The 20,234-nt window shown below is 43.3% G+C and overlaps 1 protein-coding gene across 8 annotated transcripts in view; it reads right to left on the bottom strand.

The window, feature by feature from the left end:
* PLPPR2 (phospholipid phosphatase related 2) overlaps window positions 1–20,234 on the bottom strand; it is a 32,833-nt gene extending 12,599 nt beyond the window's left edge. For 2 of the 8 annotated variants that reach the window (XM_034434546.3, XM_087886524.1), the window contains exons 1-7: window positions 19,934–20,202; window positions 17,409–17,469; window positions 16,700–16,786; window positions 15,086–15,274; window positions 12,914–13,034; window positions 12,569–12,825; window positions 3,128–3,304 (exon numbers count right to left, since the gene is read on the bottom strand). In XM_034434546.3, coding sequence (XP_034290437.2) covers window positions 3,128–3,304; window positions 12,569–12,825; window positions 12,914–13,034; window positions 15,086–15,274; window positions 16,700–16,771 — 816 coding nt within the window. In that variant the 5' untranslated portion in view covers window positions 16,772–16,786; window positions 17,409–17,469; window positions 19,934–20,202. Of the gene's footprint in view, window positions 1–3,127; window positions 3,305–12,568; window positions 12,826–12,913; window positions 13,035–15,085; window positions 15,275–16,699; window positions 16,787–17,408; window positions 17,470–19,933 lie in introns of all 8 variants that reach the window. The other 6 variants (XM_034434542.3, XM_034434545.3, XM_034434543.3 and 3 more) reach the window with 6 other exon arrangements.

The raw sequence follows: 20,234 nt of genomic DNA, 5'->3' as shown, positions 1-20,234 counted from the left end.
GTGGGTTCCAGTTACCTTTGCTACTGATTCAGAATTGGGAGCGTGCTTGTGCGTGGTGCTTCTGTGCATGCGCAGAACCTTCAGCGCATGGCAGAGCATCCATGATGATGTCCGGGCAGGTGGGCAGAGCCTCCCACCGCCACCACTACTGGTTCGCCCAAAACCCACCACTGATACTTAGACTTCAGCTAGGGATTCGACAAAGTAGACCACAACCTACTTCTTGGTAACCTAGGAAAAGGTGGGATAGATAGCATCACCACAATTTGGATTTGTAACTGGCTGACAAACAATACTAATGAGTAGTCCTTAATGGGTCTATGTCTACATAGAGGGAAGTAAGCAGTGGGGTACCACAAGGTTCCATCTTAGGACCAGTACTCTTCAATATCTTCATAAACGACTTAGATGAAGGAATAGAAGGGGAACTCACCAAATTTGCAGATGATACTAAGCTGGCAGGAATAGCTAACACCCTAGAAGATAGGCTCAAGATCCAGATGGATCTTGACAGACTTGAACACTGGACCCTATCTAACAAAATGAAATTCAATGTAGAGAAAAGTAATGTCTTACACTTAGGCAAGAAAAACCAAAAGTACACATATAGATTAGCTGAAACCAGGCTCAATATCAGTAACTGTCAGAGTGATCTTGGAGTCTTAGTGGACAACCAGCTAAATATAAGCCAGCAGTGTGCAGCAGCAGCCAAAAAAGCCAATGCAATCCTAAACTGCATTATTATTATCATTATTATTATTATTATTATTATTATTATTATTATTATTATTAATTATTAATTATTATTTATTTGATTAGTATACCGCCCTACTCCCGGAGGACTCAGGGCGGTGAACAGCCAAACAATAAAATACATAGATACAAAAAATTTAAAAACCAGATAAAATCGAATTAAATAGTTTTGGCCCTGACAAATTAAAACACCCCAATAATTTAAAACAAATTAAAATTTACATATTAAAAAAGAGGGAAAGGATTAGGCCAAGCCCGCCTGGTGGAATAAAAAGGTCTTCACAGCGCGGCGGAAGGTGCGCAGGTCCGGGATCCTTCGTATCTCGGGGGGGAGCTCATTCCAGACAGTAGGTGCCCCCACAGAGAAGGCCCTCCCCCTAGGGGCCGCCAGTCAACATTGTTTGGCTGACGGCACCCGGAGGAGTCCCTCTCTATGAGAGCGTACCGGCTGGTGGGAGGCTGTTTGTGGTAGTAGGTGGTGCCGTAAATAACCAGGTCCTAAGTCATGGAGCGCTCTAAAGGTGGTGACCAAAACCTTGAAGCGCACCCGGAAGACCACCGGGAGCCAATGCAGTTCGCGCAGGAGGGGTGTCACATGGGAGCGCCATGTTGCTCCCATAACCACCCGCACGGCCGCACTCTGCGCCAGTTGGAGCCTCCGGGTGCTCCTCAAGGGGAGCCCCATGTAGAGAGCGTTACAATAGTCCAGGCGGGAAGTGACGAGGGCATGAGTGACTGTGTGTAGGGAGTCCCGATCCAGAAAGGGACGCAACTGGCGAATCAGGCGAACCTGATGAAAAATCCTCCTGGTCACGGCTGTCAAATGCTCTTCTAAAGACAGCCGTGAGTCCAGGAGGACGCCCAAGTTGCGAGCCCTCTCCGTGGGGGCCAATGATTCGCCCCCAATAGTCAGCGATGGCGTCAACTGACTATATCGGGACGTCGGAAACCACAGCCACTCGGTCTTGGATGGGTTGAGTCTGAGCCTGTTCCTCCCCATCCAGATCCACACAGCCTCCAGACACTGGGACATCACTTCAAGGGCATCGTTGGGGTGGTCTGGGGTGGAGATGTACAGCTGGGTATCATCAGCGTACTGGTGGTACTTCACCCGAAACCACGGATGATCTCACCCAGCGGCTTTACATAAATGTTGAACAAAAGGGGCGAGAGGACCGACCCTTGTGGCACCCCACATATAAGGGGCCTTGGGGTCGACCTCTGACCCCCTGCCAACACAGACTGCAACCGGTCAGAGAGAAAGGAGGAGAACCACCGCAGTACAGTGCCCCCCACCCGTAACTCTTCCAACCGGTGCAGCATGATACCATGGTTGATGGTATCAAAAGCCGCTGAGAGGTCTAACAGGACCAGGACAGAGGAGCACCCCCTGTCCCGAGCCCTCCAGAGATCATCTACCAACGCGACCAATGCCGTTTCCGTGCTGTACCCGGGCCTGAAGCCCGACTGGAACGGATCCAGATACGTCGTTTCATCCAGGTGCTGGGGGAGCTGTTGCGCAACCACACTCTTGACAACCTTCGCCACAAAACGAAGGTTGGAGACCGGACGATAATTAACCAACATTGCCGGGTCCAGGGAAGGCTTCTTGAGGAGAGGCCTCACCACCGCCTCTTTCAAGGTGGCAGGGAAGTCACCCTCACCCAACGAAGCATGAACGAAGGGATATAATCAAGTTCAAGTGAAGTACTCTATAAAGGCTTAGTAAGACCACACCTAGAATACTGCATCCAGTTTTGGTCACCACACTATAAAAAAGATGTTGAGACTCTAGAAAAAGTGCCGAAAAGAGCAACCAGGATGATTAGGGGACTGGAGACTAAAAGATGAAGAACGGTTACAGGAACTCGGCATAGTTAGTCTAGTGAAGAGAAGGACCAGGGGAGACATGATAGCAGTGTTCCAATATTTGAGGGGCTGCCACAGAGAGGAAAGGGTCAATCTATTTTCCAAAGTACTTGAAGGCCAGACAAGGAATAATGGATGGAAACTGACCAAGGAGAGATTCAACCTAGAAATAACGAGAAATTTTTTGACACTGAGAATAATCAACCAATGGAGCAGTTTACCTTCAGAAGTTGTGGGAGCTTCATCACTGGAGGCTTTCAGGCATAGATTGGACTGCCATTTGTTGGAAATGGTATAGACTCTCCTGCTTGGGCAGGGGGTTGGACTAGATGACCTACAAGGTCCCTTCCATCTCATCTCATCTCATCTCATCTATATGACTGGAACGGCTTCTCCTTCCCAGAATAGTCCTGATGGTGGCTGAACGCTGAGAAGGAAGCCCTACCCTTTTCCCTCCCTTGAAGAGGCTGAGCAGTCAAGAAGCCCCCAAATACAGAACACTTACCAGAAAGATGGCAATAGCCCCACCAGTGAGGAACCCAGCCAGCACATCAGACCAATGGTTCCGGTACTCGGCCACACGCACCACACCCACCAAGAATGCTGGGCCGAGGAGTGCCAGGCACAGGGATGGCTTAGCCAAGCGGGAGCCCTTCAGCTGAAAAACCAGCGTGACATACATCTGTGGAAATGGAAGAACAGCATAGGAGAGTTAGCTGAAATGCCCTTCATTTTCCTTGAAAAGTGCTCAAAATAGTGCACAGCATAACCATGCATATATAACCAAGGTGCAACTTTTTTTAAAATAAGGAAAAAAGGCAGGCAGAAGACCACCCAATCTGGTATAGTGGTTAAAGCATCAGGATAAAAACTGGGATACTGTGAGTTCCAGTCCTGCCTGAGGCATGATGCCAGCTGGGTGAGCTGGGTCAATCCCTCTTCCTTAGCCCTAGAAAGGAGGCAAAGGCAAACTACTTTTGAAGTTTTCAAATGGCAAAAGCAAACTACTTTTGAAAACCAGTTTGAGGTGGCCCAACTGAGAAGTGACCCAGCTGTGAGGCGGCCCAGTGTCCTGGCTGTGAGGTGGCGCATCTGAGAGATGAAGAGACAGCCCGGGGGCCCATCTGAGAGATTGAGAGGCGGCCCAGCAATCCGGCCTGGCAGCTGAGCGGAGGTGGTGAGTTGCAAACGGAGGCCACGGAGCAGCAGTGAAATGGAACTAGGCGGCAACAGACCAGTGGCTGAGAGCAGGACGCTGGACCCTGAGCAGCAGCTTGCAGAGCTAAGTAGCAGAGGAGTAGAGTGCCCAGAGCAATGGCAGACCAGCAGTGGCTGAGAACAGTGCAGCAGATCAACTGAACAGTAGCGGTGCGGAGCTAAGTATGGCAGTAGGCTGCCCACAGCAGTGACTAAAAGCAGCACGGTGGACCAGCAGTGGCTGAAAGCAGCACAGCTGAGTAACTGAGCAGTGGTTAAGTGGAGTAGAACACCCAGATCAGCACATCATACCTGAAAACCCATGTAGCCATGTAACCAAAGGGCAAGAAGGCAGGGAGGAAAAGGATAAATACATAACACTTGTGGACAGGAAGGAAAGGGATAAACTTTCAAGCCAGAGTGTAGAGGGTTAAGAGCTATGGTAAGCATCTCCTAGAAAAAAGCCTGACATTTCCAACCCCAAAAAAAATGCATAACACTTCATAAAAGGCCAAGAAATTTTGAAAATCCTTAAATTTTTAAAATTTCTGAAGTTTTTTTAAAAACAAATTCTTCTGTAAATTTTTAAACTTTCTCTTTTCAATTTTCATTTTTTTCAATTTTTAAATTCTTTTTTCAATTTTTAACCTTTTTCAACTTTTAAATTTCTTTTTAATTTAATTTTAAATTCCATTTTCAATTTTTAAATCTTTGTCCATTTTAAATTTATTTTTTCCTTTTTTAAATAAAATTCATTTTTCAACTTTTAATTTTTTTTCACTTTTTCACTTTCTTTTTTCAAATAAACAATTAAAAACAGTTTACTTATTTTAATTCTTTAGAAATTTTTAAATTCTTAACAGTTGAAGAAAAAAACACAGAAAAAGAGATAGACACTTAAAACAGGCAAGATGAATTTTTTCAACAAAGGGTCAAGGATTTTTGTAGACTATTGTAAATTGACACTTCACAACAGGGAAATATTAATTTTAGAAATTTTTAAATTTTTTAAGAAAAAATCATGGAAATAGAGACTGTCATTATAGTGATTTGCAAAATATGTCATATGTTTTAACGTATGCCCACAGAAGACCCAAACTATATATGTATGAAATGTAAATTATATTAATTACTAGAATAGAATAGAATAGAATAGAATAGAATAGAATAGAATAGAATAGAATCTGGAAGGGACCTTGGAGGTCTTCTAGTCCAGCCCCTTGCTCAAGCAGGAGAACCTATACCATTTCAGATAAGTGGCTGTCTAGTCTCTTCTAGTAAAGAGTCTAGAAACAACTCTAGTCACTCTGAAACTCAATGAACAAAGCAAGGAATCCCAAGCTATACAAGAAGACTATACTAAAGTTAAATACAACAGGGAGCAAACAGCTTCTTAAAAAATGATCCTATATATGAACAAAAAGAAGAAAACCAATACACCCAAATTAAACACAATAGGGAACAAAATGAACCTAAAGAGGAAGACCAATGGAAACATGTCACTCTTAAAAGAAAATAACAGCCAAGAGCAAAGCCCCTACTATTGACCCTAGCCCCCTCCAGTGAAGCCCCTCTGGAACTGAACAATTGCTTTTATAGCCTCCCCTGGAAGAAAATATGCAGGCACCCACAAAAGAACATCTATCAATAGTTTCTAAAAAAGAGACACAACCAAGCATTCCTCTGGCAGGAAGAATAGTATCCCACACTTCCCTAGAGGAAAAAAGCTGAATATTGGTGATAGGAGATTCAGTTATTTGGGGAATAGAAACTATAGTCTTCGGACCAAAAGTCAGTCTAGGGAGGTATGCTATCTCCCTAGAGCAAAAATCAAAGATATAATTGAGAACCTTACTAAAATAATCAACCCCATGGATTATTACCTCTTTCTTCTCCTACATTGTGGGGACCACTGACTCAACAATGAATCTAAAAACAATAACAGAGAAAATAAACAGCTAGGGAAGAAAGTTAAAGAATTAGGAGCTCAAGTGGTGTTTTCATCTATACTTCTAACAAAAGGCCAACATCCAATGAGGGAGCAAAGGATTTTAGAAGCAAACCACTAGCTTAAAAACTGGAGTCGTTTCCTACACCACGGTCTGCATTACCTACATGAAGGGCTACTAGCAAAGGATGAAGTGAACCTCACAAGAACTGGAAAGAATATATTCAGAAAATGACTGGCTCATCTTACCAGAAGGGCTTTAAACTAAAATTGATGGGGGAGGGGACCAATCTTCATGACCGTTAGAACCTAATTCCAAGCAAAAACCAATAGATAACTAATCATATAAGGAGGTAGGGAGTAAAGAGAACAGCTCCTTTGTTTGGCTGCTGCAGAGAAAGGCCCCACTGTTCTCCTCCAGCCCAGGAAGCCTGCACAAGTGCGCATGTGCACATACACACCAAGCTTGGAGACTTTTATCGACATCTGAGCTTGCAAACTGCCAATCATGCCTGGGCTTGGGGAGAAGACCCTCTCCTTCCTGTGTGGATAAAAATTGCCAAACTTGGGATGCAGTGTGTGTGTGTGTGTGTGTGTGTGTGTGTGTGTGTGTGTGCGTGCGCGCGCGTGTGCATACACGCTTGGCTACCAGCAGTTTGGGGGGGCAATGAGCTTGTGGGGCACCAAATTGTCCCCATGTTGAATTAGAGTTAGCTGGTGAGACTTGTTCCATCCCAACCCTACAGTCCCAAGTCACCTGCCCCCAGTGAGCACCCATACCCAACTGGTTACTACCACCCAGTCGCGGCCACGTTTATCCAGTCATGCCCACTGGCTGCTGTAAATCATAGTAGTCTTACATGCAACTGGCCCTTTGAGAGCAACCATAATGCTGATGTGGCTTTCAATGAAATTGAGTTTGACATCCCTGACAAAGGAGAGCAAACCAATCAGGACTAGATTCAGCAGTCCATCTGCATTTAAAAGACAAAGGCCACGCTTTTGAAGACAGCAAAGTCCACATTTTGGACAAAGAAGACTGCTGGTTTGAAAGTGGGCTAAAAGAGGCCATCTATGTCAAAATTGAACAGCTCTCTCTCAATAGAGGGGGAGGGATTTGGCATCATCTAACTCTAGTCTACAACACAGTCCTTTCAACAGTAACAAGAAGGCTCCACACCCATTTGAACTACTCAGGTGACCCTGATGACACAGATAAACCTCCAAGTAACCTCAATGACTCTCTAGAAGAATACAAATGACCAGCTGTCTGCAAGGAATATAGAACCTTACATTCTCAAACATCCAGTCAGAGTTGAAGAAGCTTCTTGGATGAGAAGTGAAACATCTTCAAAGAAAAATAAGAAAGTCCAGTTGCCTCTTGAAAAAGCACCTTTAGAGCTGTTTAACTCATTCTTTACATCAGTCTTCAAGCAAAAAGAAACTATAACCCAACCTACCAAAAAGCTAACCGTAAAAGACAGACTAGAAATAAAAATTAAAATACGCAAGAAAATGGTTAGAGAAATGATTTGATCTTGATGAATATAAAACACCAGGATTACATCCCAGAGTTCTGAAGGAGCTGGCAGATGTTATCTCAGAATCATTTTACCATATCTTTCAAAAATCCTAGAACACCGGGGAATTACCTGAGGATTGGAAAAGAGCTGATATGGTGCCCATTAAAATAAAAGGGGGGGGGACACAGACCCAGGAAACTACAGACATCAATACCTAACATCAATACCTAGGAAGATACTGGGAAAGATAATCAGAAAACAGATCTGCAAACATCTAGATAGAGATAAAGTTATAACTAAAAGCCAGCATGAGTTTGTTAAAAACAGATCATGCCAAACCAATCTTATTTCATTCTTTGATAAAGTGACTAAATTTATAGACCAGCAAAATGCATAGTGGACACAGTTGACATAGTATATAGTATTTAGACTTCAGCAAGGCATTTGACAATGTAGAACACAACCTACTTCTTGATAAACTAGAAAAATGTGGGACAGACAGCATTACCACTAGATTTAACTGATTAACAGAGTTGGAAAGGACCTAGTGGGTCATTTAGTCCAACCTCCCACACAAGCAGGAGACCCTACACTATTCTGACAGATGGCAGTCCAGTCTCTTCTTGAAAGCTTCCAGTGATGAAGCTCTCACAATTTCCAAAGGGAAGCTGTTCCATTGATTGATTGTTCTCACTGTCAGAAAATTTCTCCTAATTTCCAGGTTGAATCTCTCCTTGTTCAGGTTCCATCCATTATTCCTTGTCTGGCCTTCAGGTGCTTTGGAAGATACCTTGAGCTCCTCCTCTCTGTGGCAGCCCCTCATATATTGGAAGATTGCTATCATGTCTCCCCTGGTCCTTCTGTTCACTAGACTAGCCATGCCCTTCTAGTGGTGGGTTGCTCCCGGTTCGGGCGAACCGGCAATAGCAGCAGTAGGAGGCTCCGCCCATCCATCCAGATGTCATCAAAAATGCTCTGCACATGCGCAGAAGCATCACACACTTCCAAAGCAAGCATGCACGCACTCACACTACCAATAGCAAACCGGTAGCACTGGGATTTGAAACCCACTACTGCTCTAGTCCCCTAATCATCTTGGTTGCTCTTCTCTGCACTCTTTCTAGAGTCTCAACATCTTTTTTAGAGTGTGGTGACCAAAACTGAATTCTAGGTGTGGTCTTACTAAGGCTTTATAGAGTGGTTTTAGTACCTCACTTGATCTTGATTGTATCCCTCTGTTAATGCAATTTAGGATTGTATTGGCTTTTTTGGCTGCTGCTGCACACTGCTGGCTCATATTTAGCTGGTTGTCCACTAAGACTCCAAGATCCCTATCACAGTTACTGCTATTAAGCCTGGTTTCACCCAGTCTATATGTATATATATTTTTTTCTTACCTAAGCGTAAGACTTTACTTTTCTCTACATTGAATTTCATTGTTTTTGCTAGGGCCCAGTGTTCAAGTCTATCAAGATCCATCTGGATCTTGAGCCTATCATCTAGGGTGTTGGCTATTCCTGCCAGCTTAGTGTCATCCACAAATTTGGTAAGTTCCCCTTCTATTCCCTCATCTAAGTCGTTTATGAAGACATTGAAGAGTACTGGGTTTAAGACAGAACCTTGTTGTACCCCACTGCTTACTTCCCTCCATGTAGATGTAGTACCATTAAGGACTATTCACTGAGTATGGTTTGTCAGCCAGTTACAAATCCATCTGATGGTGATATTATCTATTCCACTTTTTTCTAGCTTACCAAGAAGTACATTGTGGTCTACTTTGTCAAATGCCTTGCTGAAATCTAAGTATATTATGTCCACAGTATTTCACTGGTCTACTAATTTAGTCATTATGTTGAAGAATGAAATAAAATTGGTTTGGCATGATCTGTTTTTGACTTACCCATGCTGACTTCTAGTTGTTACTTTACTCGTTTCTAGTTGTTGACAGATACGTTTTTTTATTGTCTTTTCCAATGTCTTCCCAAATATTGATGTTAGGCTGATTGGTCTATAGCAGTGATGGAGAACCTTTTTGGCACCGAGTGCTGAAAAGGGAATGCATGCACGGGGGGGGGGGCACCAAGTGCTGAAAAGGGAGCATATCGCGCATGCTCATCAGGGCCGTGACCTGGAAGAGGAGCTGCCCAGGGGGCATCCACATGCCGGATAAGGTACGTCTGGTTTCTGGCACGCACATGCGCACCAGCCACAAAGTCTTTCAGCTACTGCTGTGCATGCGCACGCACCGATCAGTTGGTGGCCTGCATGCTCACGGCGCACTTGCTCATGTGCATGTGTGTCTGGCCAGATGCTTTCAGCCCGAGAGGAGGAGTCCGCAGTTCTGCATGGGGGGAGGAACTGTTTCTCTTGGACTTTTGAGATGGGAGGGGCCAGAATGAGGGGCAGCACCAATGAGAATTCTCCCTGCCTGAGTGTCATCAGTCTCCAGGCAGAGTCCTCTGGGACTTCACCTGAAGGAGGAGAGACAGTTCTGTGAGAGAGAGAAGCAGAGAAAGTGGGAGGGAGGATCTTGGCCTGAACTTGGGCTTCTTCTCTGCGTGGAACTCTCTCCTCCAATTGGGTGAAGTCAAGGGAGACTCTTCCTGGAGACTGATGACATTGCGGAAGGGAGAATTCCCATTGGTCTTTCTGGATGCTACAATTCCGAAGTTTGAGGAAGCCCCATTCCCGGCTCACAGACCAGCTCTCCCAGTTTCCGGCACTGCCACATGCACAAAGGCCAACTGATCATCGCATGCGCGCCAGAAACCTGGAAGAGGAACAGGCAATGTCACGCAAGCCAGCTGACATGGCTCCACATGCCACTTCGGGCACGCGTGCTATAGGTTCGCCATCACCGGTCTATAGTTTCCTGGGTCTGTTTTTTTCCCGTTTTTGAAAATGGGAACCACATCAGCTCTTTTCCAGTCCTCCGGTAGTTCCCCAATGGGTTTGTAACTGGCTGATGAATTGTACTCAACGAGTGGTCTTTAATGGCACTACAGCTACATGGAGGGAAGTAAGCAGTAGGGTACCACAAGACTCTGTTTTAGGCCCAGTACTCTTCAATATCTTCATAAATGACTTAGATGAGGGAATAGAAGGGGAACTCATCAAACTTCCAGATGACACTAAGCTGGCAGGAATAGCCAACATCCTAGAGCTCAGGATTCCAAAAGATCTTGACAGACTTGAACAATGGGTCCTATCCAGCAACATGAAATTTAATGTGGAGAAAAGCAAGGTTTTACACCTAGGCAGGAAAAACCAAAGTTACAAGTATAAAAAAGCTAGTAATCCTTGGTTATATAAACAGAGGCATAAAATCAAAATCACGTGAAGTATTATAAAGCCTTGGTAAGGTTACACCTGAAATATTGCAACCAATTTTGGTCACCACATTACAAAAAGGGTGTTGAGACTTTGGAAAAAGTGTAAAGAAGATCAACTAAGATAATTAAAGGCCTAGAAACTAAAACATATGAAGAATGGTTGCAGGATTTGGGTTTGGCAAGTCTAAAGAAAAGAAGGACTGGGGAGAGGGGGGGACATGATAGTAGTATTTGAGTATTTGAGACTGCCACAAAGAGGAGGGTGTCAACTTATTTTCCAAAGCACCAGAGGGCAGGATAAGAAACAATGGATGGAAACTAATCAAGGAGTGAAGCAACCTGGAACTGAGGAGAAACTTCCTAACAGTGAGGACAACCAACCAGTGGAACAGCTTGCCTTGAAAAGTGGTGGGTGCTTCATCACTGGAGGTTTTTAAGAAGAGCCTGGACAGCCACTTGTTTGGTACAGGGTCTCCTGCTTGAGTAGGGGGTTGGACTAGAAAACCTCCAAGGTCCCTTCCAGCTCTATTGTATTCAGTTCAGTTAAAGTCTTGTCAAGAAAACTGCAAGGACTTGTCCAGGCAGTCACCAGATTTATATAAAGTCTCTCATAGATTACCAAAAGAGGACACCTCCTTCTCCTTGTTTCCCAACAACTCTCCACTTTCCTCAGAGAAATCCTTATCAAAACCTCCTACTTTGAATTTATGTTCCCTGCTGACACTGCTAAATTCAAATTCAGGGACCATCTTTTTTTTTTTTAATTTAATTTATATGCCGCCCTTCTCCGAAGACTCAGGGCGGCTTTACAATGTGCTAAGCAATAGCCTTCATCCTTTTGTATATTTATACAAAGTCAGCTTATTGCCCCCACAACTGGGTCCTCAATTTACCTACCTTAGAAAGGATGAAAAGCTGAGTCAACCTTGAGCCTGGCGAGATTCGAACCTGCAGTAATTGCAGGCAGCTGGTCTTAATAACAGGGTGCTTTAGACCACTGTACTACCAAGGCTCTGGATCTTTCCCTCCATTCCACTTTCCAGATGTAGTAATTAAGCATTACAAGGTGAATAACTACTCCAAGAAACTGTGTGGGGAAAAGAGTTTAGTGCCAGTTCCACCACCTGCATCAGTTGCTTAAAATAGATTTACAGATGCTGTACTCATATTCAGCTGTAGATCCTGATGTACTATGGTATCTAAACACTGCATCTAAACACTGCTAAACAAGCAGTGTATCTAGCTTTCTAGAACAATTGCGTTTCATAGCATTAAATCATTATCTAGTTAGAATGTCTATTTTTAAAAAATAACCTTCAGTGGCATACACCAAGCATTCTTTGTTGTTGTTGTAGACAATGCATTTATTAGTCCAGTGTTTCAGATTCTAAAAATTCTTGTTCTGTCAATGGCATGTGACACTTGCAGCACCCAGTCAGTGTCAGAGAAGCAAAGGGCCAAAAGACAAGAACTCAGCTGGCTGAGAAAGAGGAGAAGCTGGGTTTTCTCCAGTATAACATCAAGGGACCTATTTGGTTTTATTGCCTTCTAATGAGAAATGGACACAGTGAAATCAAAGCTGATCCTTTTTTCTAAGGTGCGCTTGCCATTGATAATTTTTGCTCACAGCAGGCAGCGCTTTGTCACAAAAGATAGTTCCCCCAATCCTGTCCTGGAGAAAAGATCCTGTGAATGTTTCTTTCACACTGTGCCCACTAGAGGGCACTTCAGATTTCTCAAAGGAGCAGTTCATTCCCAAACTTTGACCGCTTCTGTCCCTGTGTATATTGTCAAACCTGGCCTTTACCCACCCGATCTGATACAAATGGGGGTTGAGGCAGGGCATGGGAGAGGAATTGGGTGGTAAATTACTGGAAGAACCCCAAAACTGGGCCCTCCGCCCTCCATCTTTCTGTCTGTCCTGTCACCTAGCTTCCACTTCATACCACAGTGTACGCCACCGCATAGGCGCTGAGGGCAGCGTCCTTGGAGGGGAACGCCTTGCAGGCTGCAGTGACCAGGAGAGGATTGCCAGTGCAGGCTGCTTTGTCTGTGACGTAAATTGTGCCTGGGGGTGGTTGGCAGCCCAGCACAGTGTAGTTTGGTTGGCACACGGACAGGAAATGTGGAGTCTGGTTGCCGGTCACCACTTGGCCTGCATTGGCAAAGATGGTGGTAGTGAAGAGGCCGAAGGAATAAACACCTATGAAAGGAAAAGTACAGGAATGAGAAGGTGGAGCAGAGCCTGGAGACTCAGCTGGGTCTAGGTGGGAGGGGCATTCTCCTCTTACCCAGGAAGCGGATCATGCGGCGCAGAAGGGGATTGAAATAACAGCACTCGCCCGAGGTGATGGTTTTCTCCTTATGCCTTGTGGGTTGGAAGAAGAAGGCAGCCAGTTCTCCAACAAGTATCTGGGATGAGAGAAAGAAAGAATCAAAAAGAGAAATTGTACTTCCTCTTTAATAGCAGTTGTTTAAAGTAAGCTCTGTGAGGAAAAGGCTGGCCAAGGTATTTGCAAAAGGGCTGGAGGACTCCTTCAAGATTCCTTATGTTTCGTTTCATAAATGAAGTAGTGCTAACACTTAGCATGGGGGGAGGGGGGTTTGAGAGGAAGTGACATTATTTTCTAGCCTCCAAAGGTCCAAGAGAGGCCAGCCCAAGCTGAGGGATAAACAGAGTATGCATTTCCATGAGGATAAACATATACACTTCCCCCCCCTAACATCTGTAACTTAAATGAGTTCTAGGTTTCATATGAGTTTTGTTACCTAAATTTGGGAAGTACTGGCAAAACAGATTGAAAAGCATTCTCATATATTAGAATAGAAACACATGTTTTTTACATGACTCTTGAAAAAAATGTAATTCTTCTGTAGATAGTATCTGTAGCAGTTCAGAGCACAATAGGACTACATCAGTGGGAATTTAGTTCAAAACAAATCATAATTTTATTTCCGTTTTCTCTTTGGTCACTAAGGTATTCCCAAGTGCTAATGAAATAAAAGCAGCATAGCAATGCCCACTGTATAGAAAGGGCTGTCAGAGCAAGCAGGGCTCATGCAAGGGACAGAGAAAGGAGATGCAATACAGAAAAGTCCATTCAATGGAGTAAAGTCATTTAGGGAAGCAAAGTGATGCATTGAGTATCTCATTAAAAAAAGGGAGAGTGCTCCTGTCAGATCCGCCCTCTTCATCTTAGTGCTTTGCTGGCATTCTGCCATAAATTGTTGGGGGTCTGGGGCAGGGAGGGGGAAGAGGAAATTGGCATGTAGAGGGTAGAGAAGATCCAAAGGGGTGGTGGTGATGACAGGTTTGAGAGAAGCCAGAGGTGTGAGAACCAGCCTGTTCCAGTCTTCAAGGCCATGGAGCCTGGGGAAGGAATGTGAATTGCACCAAGTGGCACCAAACATCCGAGCAGTTCCCAAAATACCTATACCAAAACACCATTGGATGATGATGGACCAGTCACATAGGAAGGGCTGGGGAGAAGGGAAAATTTTGTAATGCTTTGTGCGGGAACCTCAGTTCTAGCCTGCTTTCGCTGCAACCACTAATTCTTAGTAAAAGAACCTATCACTTCATCGAGGGTCTTTCTTTCCTAGGGACCTAGATGTGGCAAGCTTGACTGGAGTAATAACAGCTGAAGTGCCCAGCTTTTGTGAAGCTGGGCTCAGACATTCTTATTGGAGTTTCTGGTCATTTTTTCCCACACAGGAAAAGGATGGTGAGGAATAAAAAGCAGTTACGTTGCACATCATACTGGTGAAGATATTGGATGGGAGAGACCCATGTTCAGGTATATGTTGAATTATCTGAATTAACACTGCTCTTAATACATCTTGTTTTATGAGAATAAATGGGGAGAGAATTGTGTGCTTTCTCCTGAGCAATTTGGAGGAAAAGCCAGGTAAAAGTGTAACAATTAAAACATTACAGAAACAAATTTGGGTTGGTACATAGGTCATTCTGAAAATACCTATATGAAAGGCAATGCCAATGAAAGCATCTGAGCAGACAGAATATGTGAGTATAATATAATGTGAATATAATCATTCAGATGATTCTAATAGACTGGACATGTCTTGTGAGGCCTCAAATACATCCTCACTCCATTTCCCAACAGAGCTTCAAATATGACTGGATGCCCTCATACTTCTTCCCTCTAGCAGCTCAATGAAATTAATACCACCACAGTGGAGGCCGTATCTATGTTATCATTGCCGAAATATGCCAAGTTCCATTTACCAGACCTTCCTCTTGAGGATTAGATTAGATTAGATAGCTTTATTGATTAGCCTATAGGCCATATCAAAACACAAAATTCGAACACATATTACCAATAAAATCCTATACAAATCATTTAAAATAAGAGTAGGGTAAAATACAATAGTTATAAGATAAGATACAATACCCTTCCTCTTGAGGGTTCTCTCTCCTCTCAAATCCCTTGTGGATCTCTTACCGTGATGGTGGGGACAGCAGTAACAAGAGAGTAGACCAGGACTGGAGGTGCTCGGCTACTGTCCTCTGGCCCAGGATAGGGTTTGGCCAAAGTATTGTCATAGCAGAAGAATCCTTGAAAGTGCACCGGAAAAGTATCTGAATACTCAAAGTGGTAAGCCAGCACCACTGTGCCAGCCATGATCCCCAGCTGGAAAAAGAACAGGATGGCACATCAGGCACCACTAACAGAATAGGAGGCAAGGAGATCTTTCAGATCTCTGGAATCACAGATGGTTGCCACCTGACCATTACTGCATGCAAATTTCTATGCATCTTTTCTTATTCAGAAACCAGGTTGAGGAATAAGAGAGGAACTCAGCTTTCTGGGCCAAAATAAGGCTGCTGTGTGTTCCTCTCCTATATCCCACCACTCCTGATTCCATCCCACTTTTCCCAGACATTCCCCTTTTTGCAATTCACATCTCATAAATGATCCCAGGCCAACTCTCAGGGACTGAGCCCAGAGGAAGTGAGCTGAATGCAGGCTTCCATTTGACAGGGGAGTCGTTTCAGATATGTCTGTTTTCTTCTGTCCATCCACTTTACAGGAAGCATCTGAATGCTCTTCATGGGATGGAAATAAATCTATTTTGCATCTATAAACAATTGTCATGTCCCATTTCCTCATTTTTAAAAATATGTCATGAAAATGTCTAAAAATAAGTAGATGCATTTTCCAAATGGCTAGCCAATCAACGAACACTTGAGGACCTTTCTAGGTTTGCTAAAAACTTGCACAGAAAATTTCGAAAACAGTTCTATTTCAGGGGAAGGTATTCAGATTTGCACCCTTGTTTGTAAGTAGATATAGCCCTCGAAAAGTAGACTAACTAAATTCTTGACTACTCTAACATATTACAGAGCTGAAGTGTTCTAGGCCACTAAAAGAAAGGAGGGACACACTAGTAAAACTATGAGATATGGACTGCAAACAGCCAGATGATTAGATGGTGTGAAACAGTTAGGGATTCCAGTATACTCCCCTCTCACAATGACACAGATTTTTCTAATCTTAATCTGCTAATGCTGGCCATCCTGCCCACAATGACCTCCATATGTGGAATATGGAATACTGAAGACTAGTCTTCTACAAAGAAGAGATCCATCCAAGCAATGATGTGACATACCCAAGCAGCTTTTCTTGTAATATGGCAGATGCATTGGGCAATTTTGCTTTAAGTTTTACTGAGCAGCTTCCAGGAACACTAGCAAAATGACTTTTGGTTCCAAGTCTTGAAAGAACAATCCCTGCAAAATGCAAACTCTGTATCTCACTACTACTCTTACAACCCTAAACTGAACTGGCTACAGTATTTGAGTGTGAACAACTCCTTCCTAGGCTCAGTGGCTAAGACACTGAGCTTGTCGATCAGAAATGTCAGCAGTTCGGCAATTCAAATCCCTAGTACAGGTCTTCTGTGTGAGCAGGGGGTTGGACTAGATGACCTCCAAGGTCCCTTCCAACTATGTTACTGTGAGAATGGCAGTGTGTGTGAGTGTGTGTGTGTGTGAGAGAGAGAGAGACAGAGACAGAGACAGGGAACTTGTTGGTCAAATTCCCTGGTTTTCTTACCTCCACAAACACAAAACAAGGTATAATGGTTATGCTTCTCTTAAGCTCCTGCTTTCCACCAGCCATAGCCATTAGGCCTGGATACTTCTGCAAGAAAGAACATGATTTATGGGGGGGGGGAATCCTCTAACACCCCTCTGCTGTGAACATTCTAAAGAAAACCCCAAGAAGTTGTGCTCTATTTTAGGTAAGCATAACTCTTCCCTACAGGATCCCCAATATTTCCAAATACTCATATCATCATATTTTAAGGCAGATGTGTTCAAACTGGATTGTGTCCTGAGCCCCCTAAAACAATAAGTGAACATATGTGCTCTCTCAAGAATTACTTCCCTAGGATTAAGTTGGGGCAGGGAATAAATACCATGGTTTATTTTTAATGATTACATTTTAATCTAAATATCAAAGGTGTTTGTGGTTACAGTACTGCTTTGCCCACTTTGGCCTTTGACAGGAAAATTAGTAGCAAAGACCACAGAACATTTTGACAGAGCTAACATTGTGCCTCCAAATGCCTGTTCAGTTTTTTAAAAAAACCTGTGACTCCCAATCGCTTGTGACATTCTCCTCCTTCCCCCAGAAGTCCTACAGTTTGAGAATAGTTGCTTTAAGGTCAAGCAACAACTATGATATTCTATATGAAAACTACCTGACCAAAGCATCTCCTCTTTTGGAGTCCAGGTGCTCAGGTTTAGCAAAGTCACCCTACCTTGTCAAGTACCTCGTGTAAAGTATAAAGTCGTTCTAACAACTCAAGGAGGATATGGCATCTACAAGAGAACAAAATAATAATGCCCCTTAGTTTTTTTAAAAAAAAATTATGCTGATATACAATACACGTAGTTTTCGACTTATGACCACAACTGAGCCCCAAATTTCTGTTGCTAACTGAAACATTTGTTAAGTCAATTTTGCCCCCTTTTACAATCTTTCCTACCACATTTGTTAAGTGAATCATTGCAGTTGTTAAGTTAGTAACACAGTTGTTAAGTGAATCTGGCTTCCCCATTGACTTTGCTTGTCAGAAAATTACAAAAGATTAGCACATGACCCTGGGACACTGCAACCATCATAAGTATGAACCAGTTGTCAAGCATCTGAATTTCAATCACGTGACTATAGGGATGCTGCAATGGTTGTAAGTGAAAAATGGTCATAAGCCACTTTTTTCAGTGGTGTTTGAATGGTCATTAAACAAGCTGTTGTAAATTGAAGATTATCTGGGGGAAATTAATATTTTAAAATACTTTTTTGAAAAAGCAATACATAGACTGTATTTTTTTTCAAAGCTACCTTCCTGCCTTCAAATTTCTTCTTCTCCTAAAATTATATTGTAGAAACCTTGTGCACATGTTACTGTGAGCATGGATCAATGCAGGGTTTTCTTCTGAGTGAATATGCATTTTAATATCTAATGTACAAAACCAAACCATAAAGGTTCCAGGATCCAGCTAGCCAGCCAGCCAGCCTCTGATTCTGAGGAGTCGGGGGAAAAGACAAACTAAAGTAGGTATTTTAAACTTCTCTCTCTGAGGGTGCTGAATTTTACTTTGGCTATGAGAAGAATGTATGGATGTATATCCCGGAATATGACCATTTCTGTGAATTAATGGAATCAAAGCAGGATGCAGCTCAAGAATTTGATAAGTAGTTCAAAGCAGAGAACAGACATTTTGCAGTCTGTAGAAAGAACTGAGCAAACTTTTATCATGGCAGAGAATTTGGACTCCTTCCAAAATCTAAGAGGAACTTTTATAAGAGGAACTTTTGCTACAGGACTATTGAATATGTTTAAGTTCTACCTGCAAAAGGGAGCCCAGAAAAATACAGTCACCGCAGACACATTGATTGACCAAATCCATCATAAATAGAAGGCTGGGTGTTGTCCCATCGGTGGTCACTGCAGTGGCTTCCCATTCTTCAGACCAATTTAGTGGAACTGGAATAAATCTACCAGACTCAGTGGTCTAGCCAAACCCGTAAAGGATTGTGTTGCATATTCACTTAAGATTGTAGTCTTGTTAAAAAACACAAGCATGCCTAGGAATCCAGAAGCTCCAACTGTTTTCCCCGCCAGCAGGAGTATGTTTTAATGCAAATTTCATCATAGTAAGATGTTACATAATCACTGATCCAACCATGTTAAGAGTATTAATTAAAAATAAATACTGTGAAAATTTGCTCATATTCAAGTAGCAGAAATAAAAACGGAATTTTACAGTCAATTTGTAGAGGCATTACTTAGTTATGCTTTTTTGTACAAATGTCAATGCAATAGAAAATTATACTGCTTTATCTTCACATATAATAAGAAAAAAGATATGTCTTTACTTAGTCACATTCCCCCACTCTTTCTCCTAATCTCTTACTTCTCCTTGCAACATATCCCTCTCTGGCCAAAGAACTGGAAAATCTGAATGCCCTACTTAGAAAGAAGCATGCAAACTCAACTTCAAACAACGTTAATACATGTTAATACTGCATCTTGTACTGCTTTATGCTATTTATTCTGAGCAGAGAATCAGGATTCTTGTGTAAATAGTGCACAATTTGGATGAGAACCTGTAGCAGAGAATAATGATCACTCTACATAAATGCACAAGGATTCAAAACTCTCTTCCCGCAGTATAGAGGAGGGTTGGGGGCTGACTGCTTTCTCCCCCTTCCTCTTTGCATGATTGCTGCTTCCTCCAGCAGAGATTGGAACCCTGCAAGAGAGAGTCATGCTGCTCATGGGGCTAGTCCAACTTCTCTAGCACTGTAACCAGTGTTGTAAGAATCCAGCTACAAGATCTATGGGCTGCCTGCCCCCTTTGGCAAGTGACCCACATCCATGGCAGCTCATCAACCCTCTGAGCCCAGCTGAAGTAAAGTGGTATCGTCTGCCTCCGTGGTTTCGCCAATGGCATCAGTGACCATTTTGCTGCAAATAGCAATCAGGACAGCAAGAGTGTGTACATGTGTAGGCATGTGTGTGCGGTGAATTGATACATTCAGCATTCTAAGAGTGTAGCTTAGCAACACAGTCTTTTAAAACATGTATGCGCGCGTGCACACACACACACACACACACACACACACACACACACACACACAGGACTGCAGTTGTCAAAACTGTAATAATGCTAGTATGAATGGAAAAGCAACAATGGAGAACCTAGACAGATATTGCAAGCTACCAGGAAAATCCCCTCCAGGAAAATCCCCCCACAGCCCAGCCGTTACATCTCTCACCTTCTGTCTGTAGGAGTGGCTTTTTAGGCAGCAGCCATGGCTTCCTCGGCCCACCTCAGTTCTTGTCTCCTCCTCTTTCTCTTCGGTAAGCAATTTTAACAGTCTGCCAGATGGAGCAAGGAATCCACGCTGATCACGCCAATATCGTAATTAGACCCTGGGTTGCTGGATGAAACGTTATTTTGCATTAGCAGCTGGAGTGAGGGAGAGAGAGAGGAGTGCCACACATACATATGAATGCACACACGCGGGCACACACACACAAAGGGAGGAGATAGAGGGAAGGAGAATGCTTCAAGAG

The sequence above is a fragment of the Pantherophis guttatus genome, chromosome 2 (assembly GCF_059756535.1).
Source record: "Pantherophis guttatus breed Tessera chromosome 2, ASM5975653v1, whole genome shotgun sequence".
In the NCBI taxonomy this organism is placed as follows: Eukaryota; Metazoa; Chordata; class Lepidosauria; order Squamata; family Colubridae; genus Pantherophis; species Pantherophis guttatus.
This window is presented reverse-complemented; position numbering and strand designations above follow the sequence as displayed.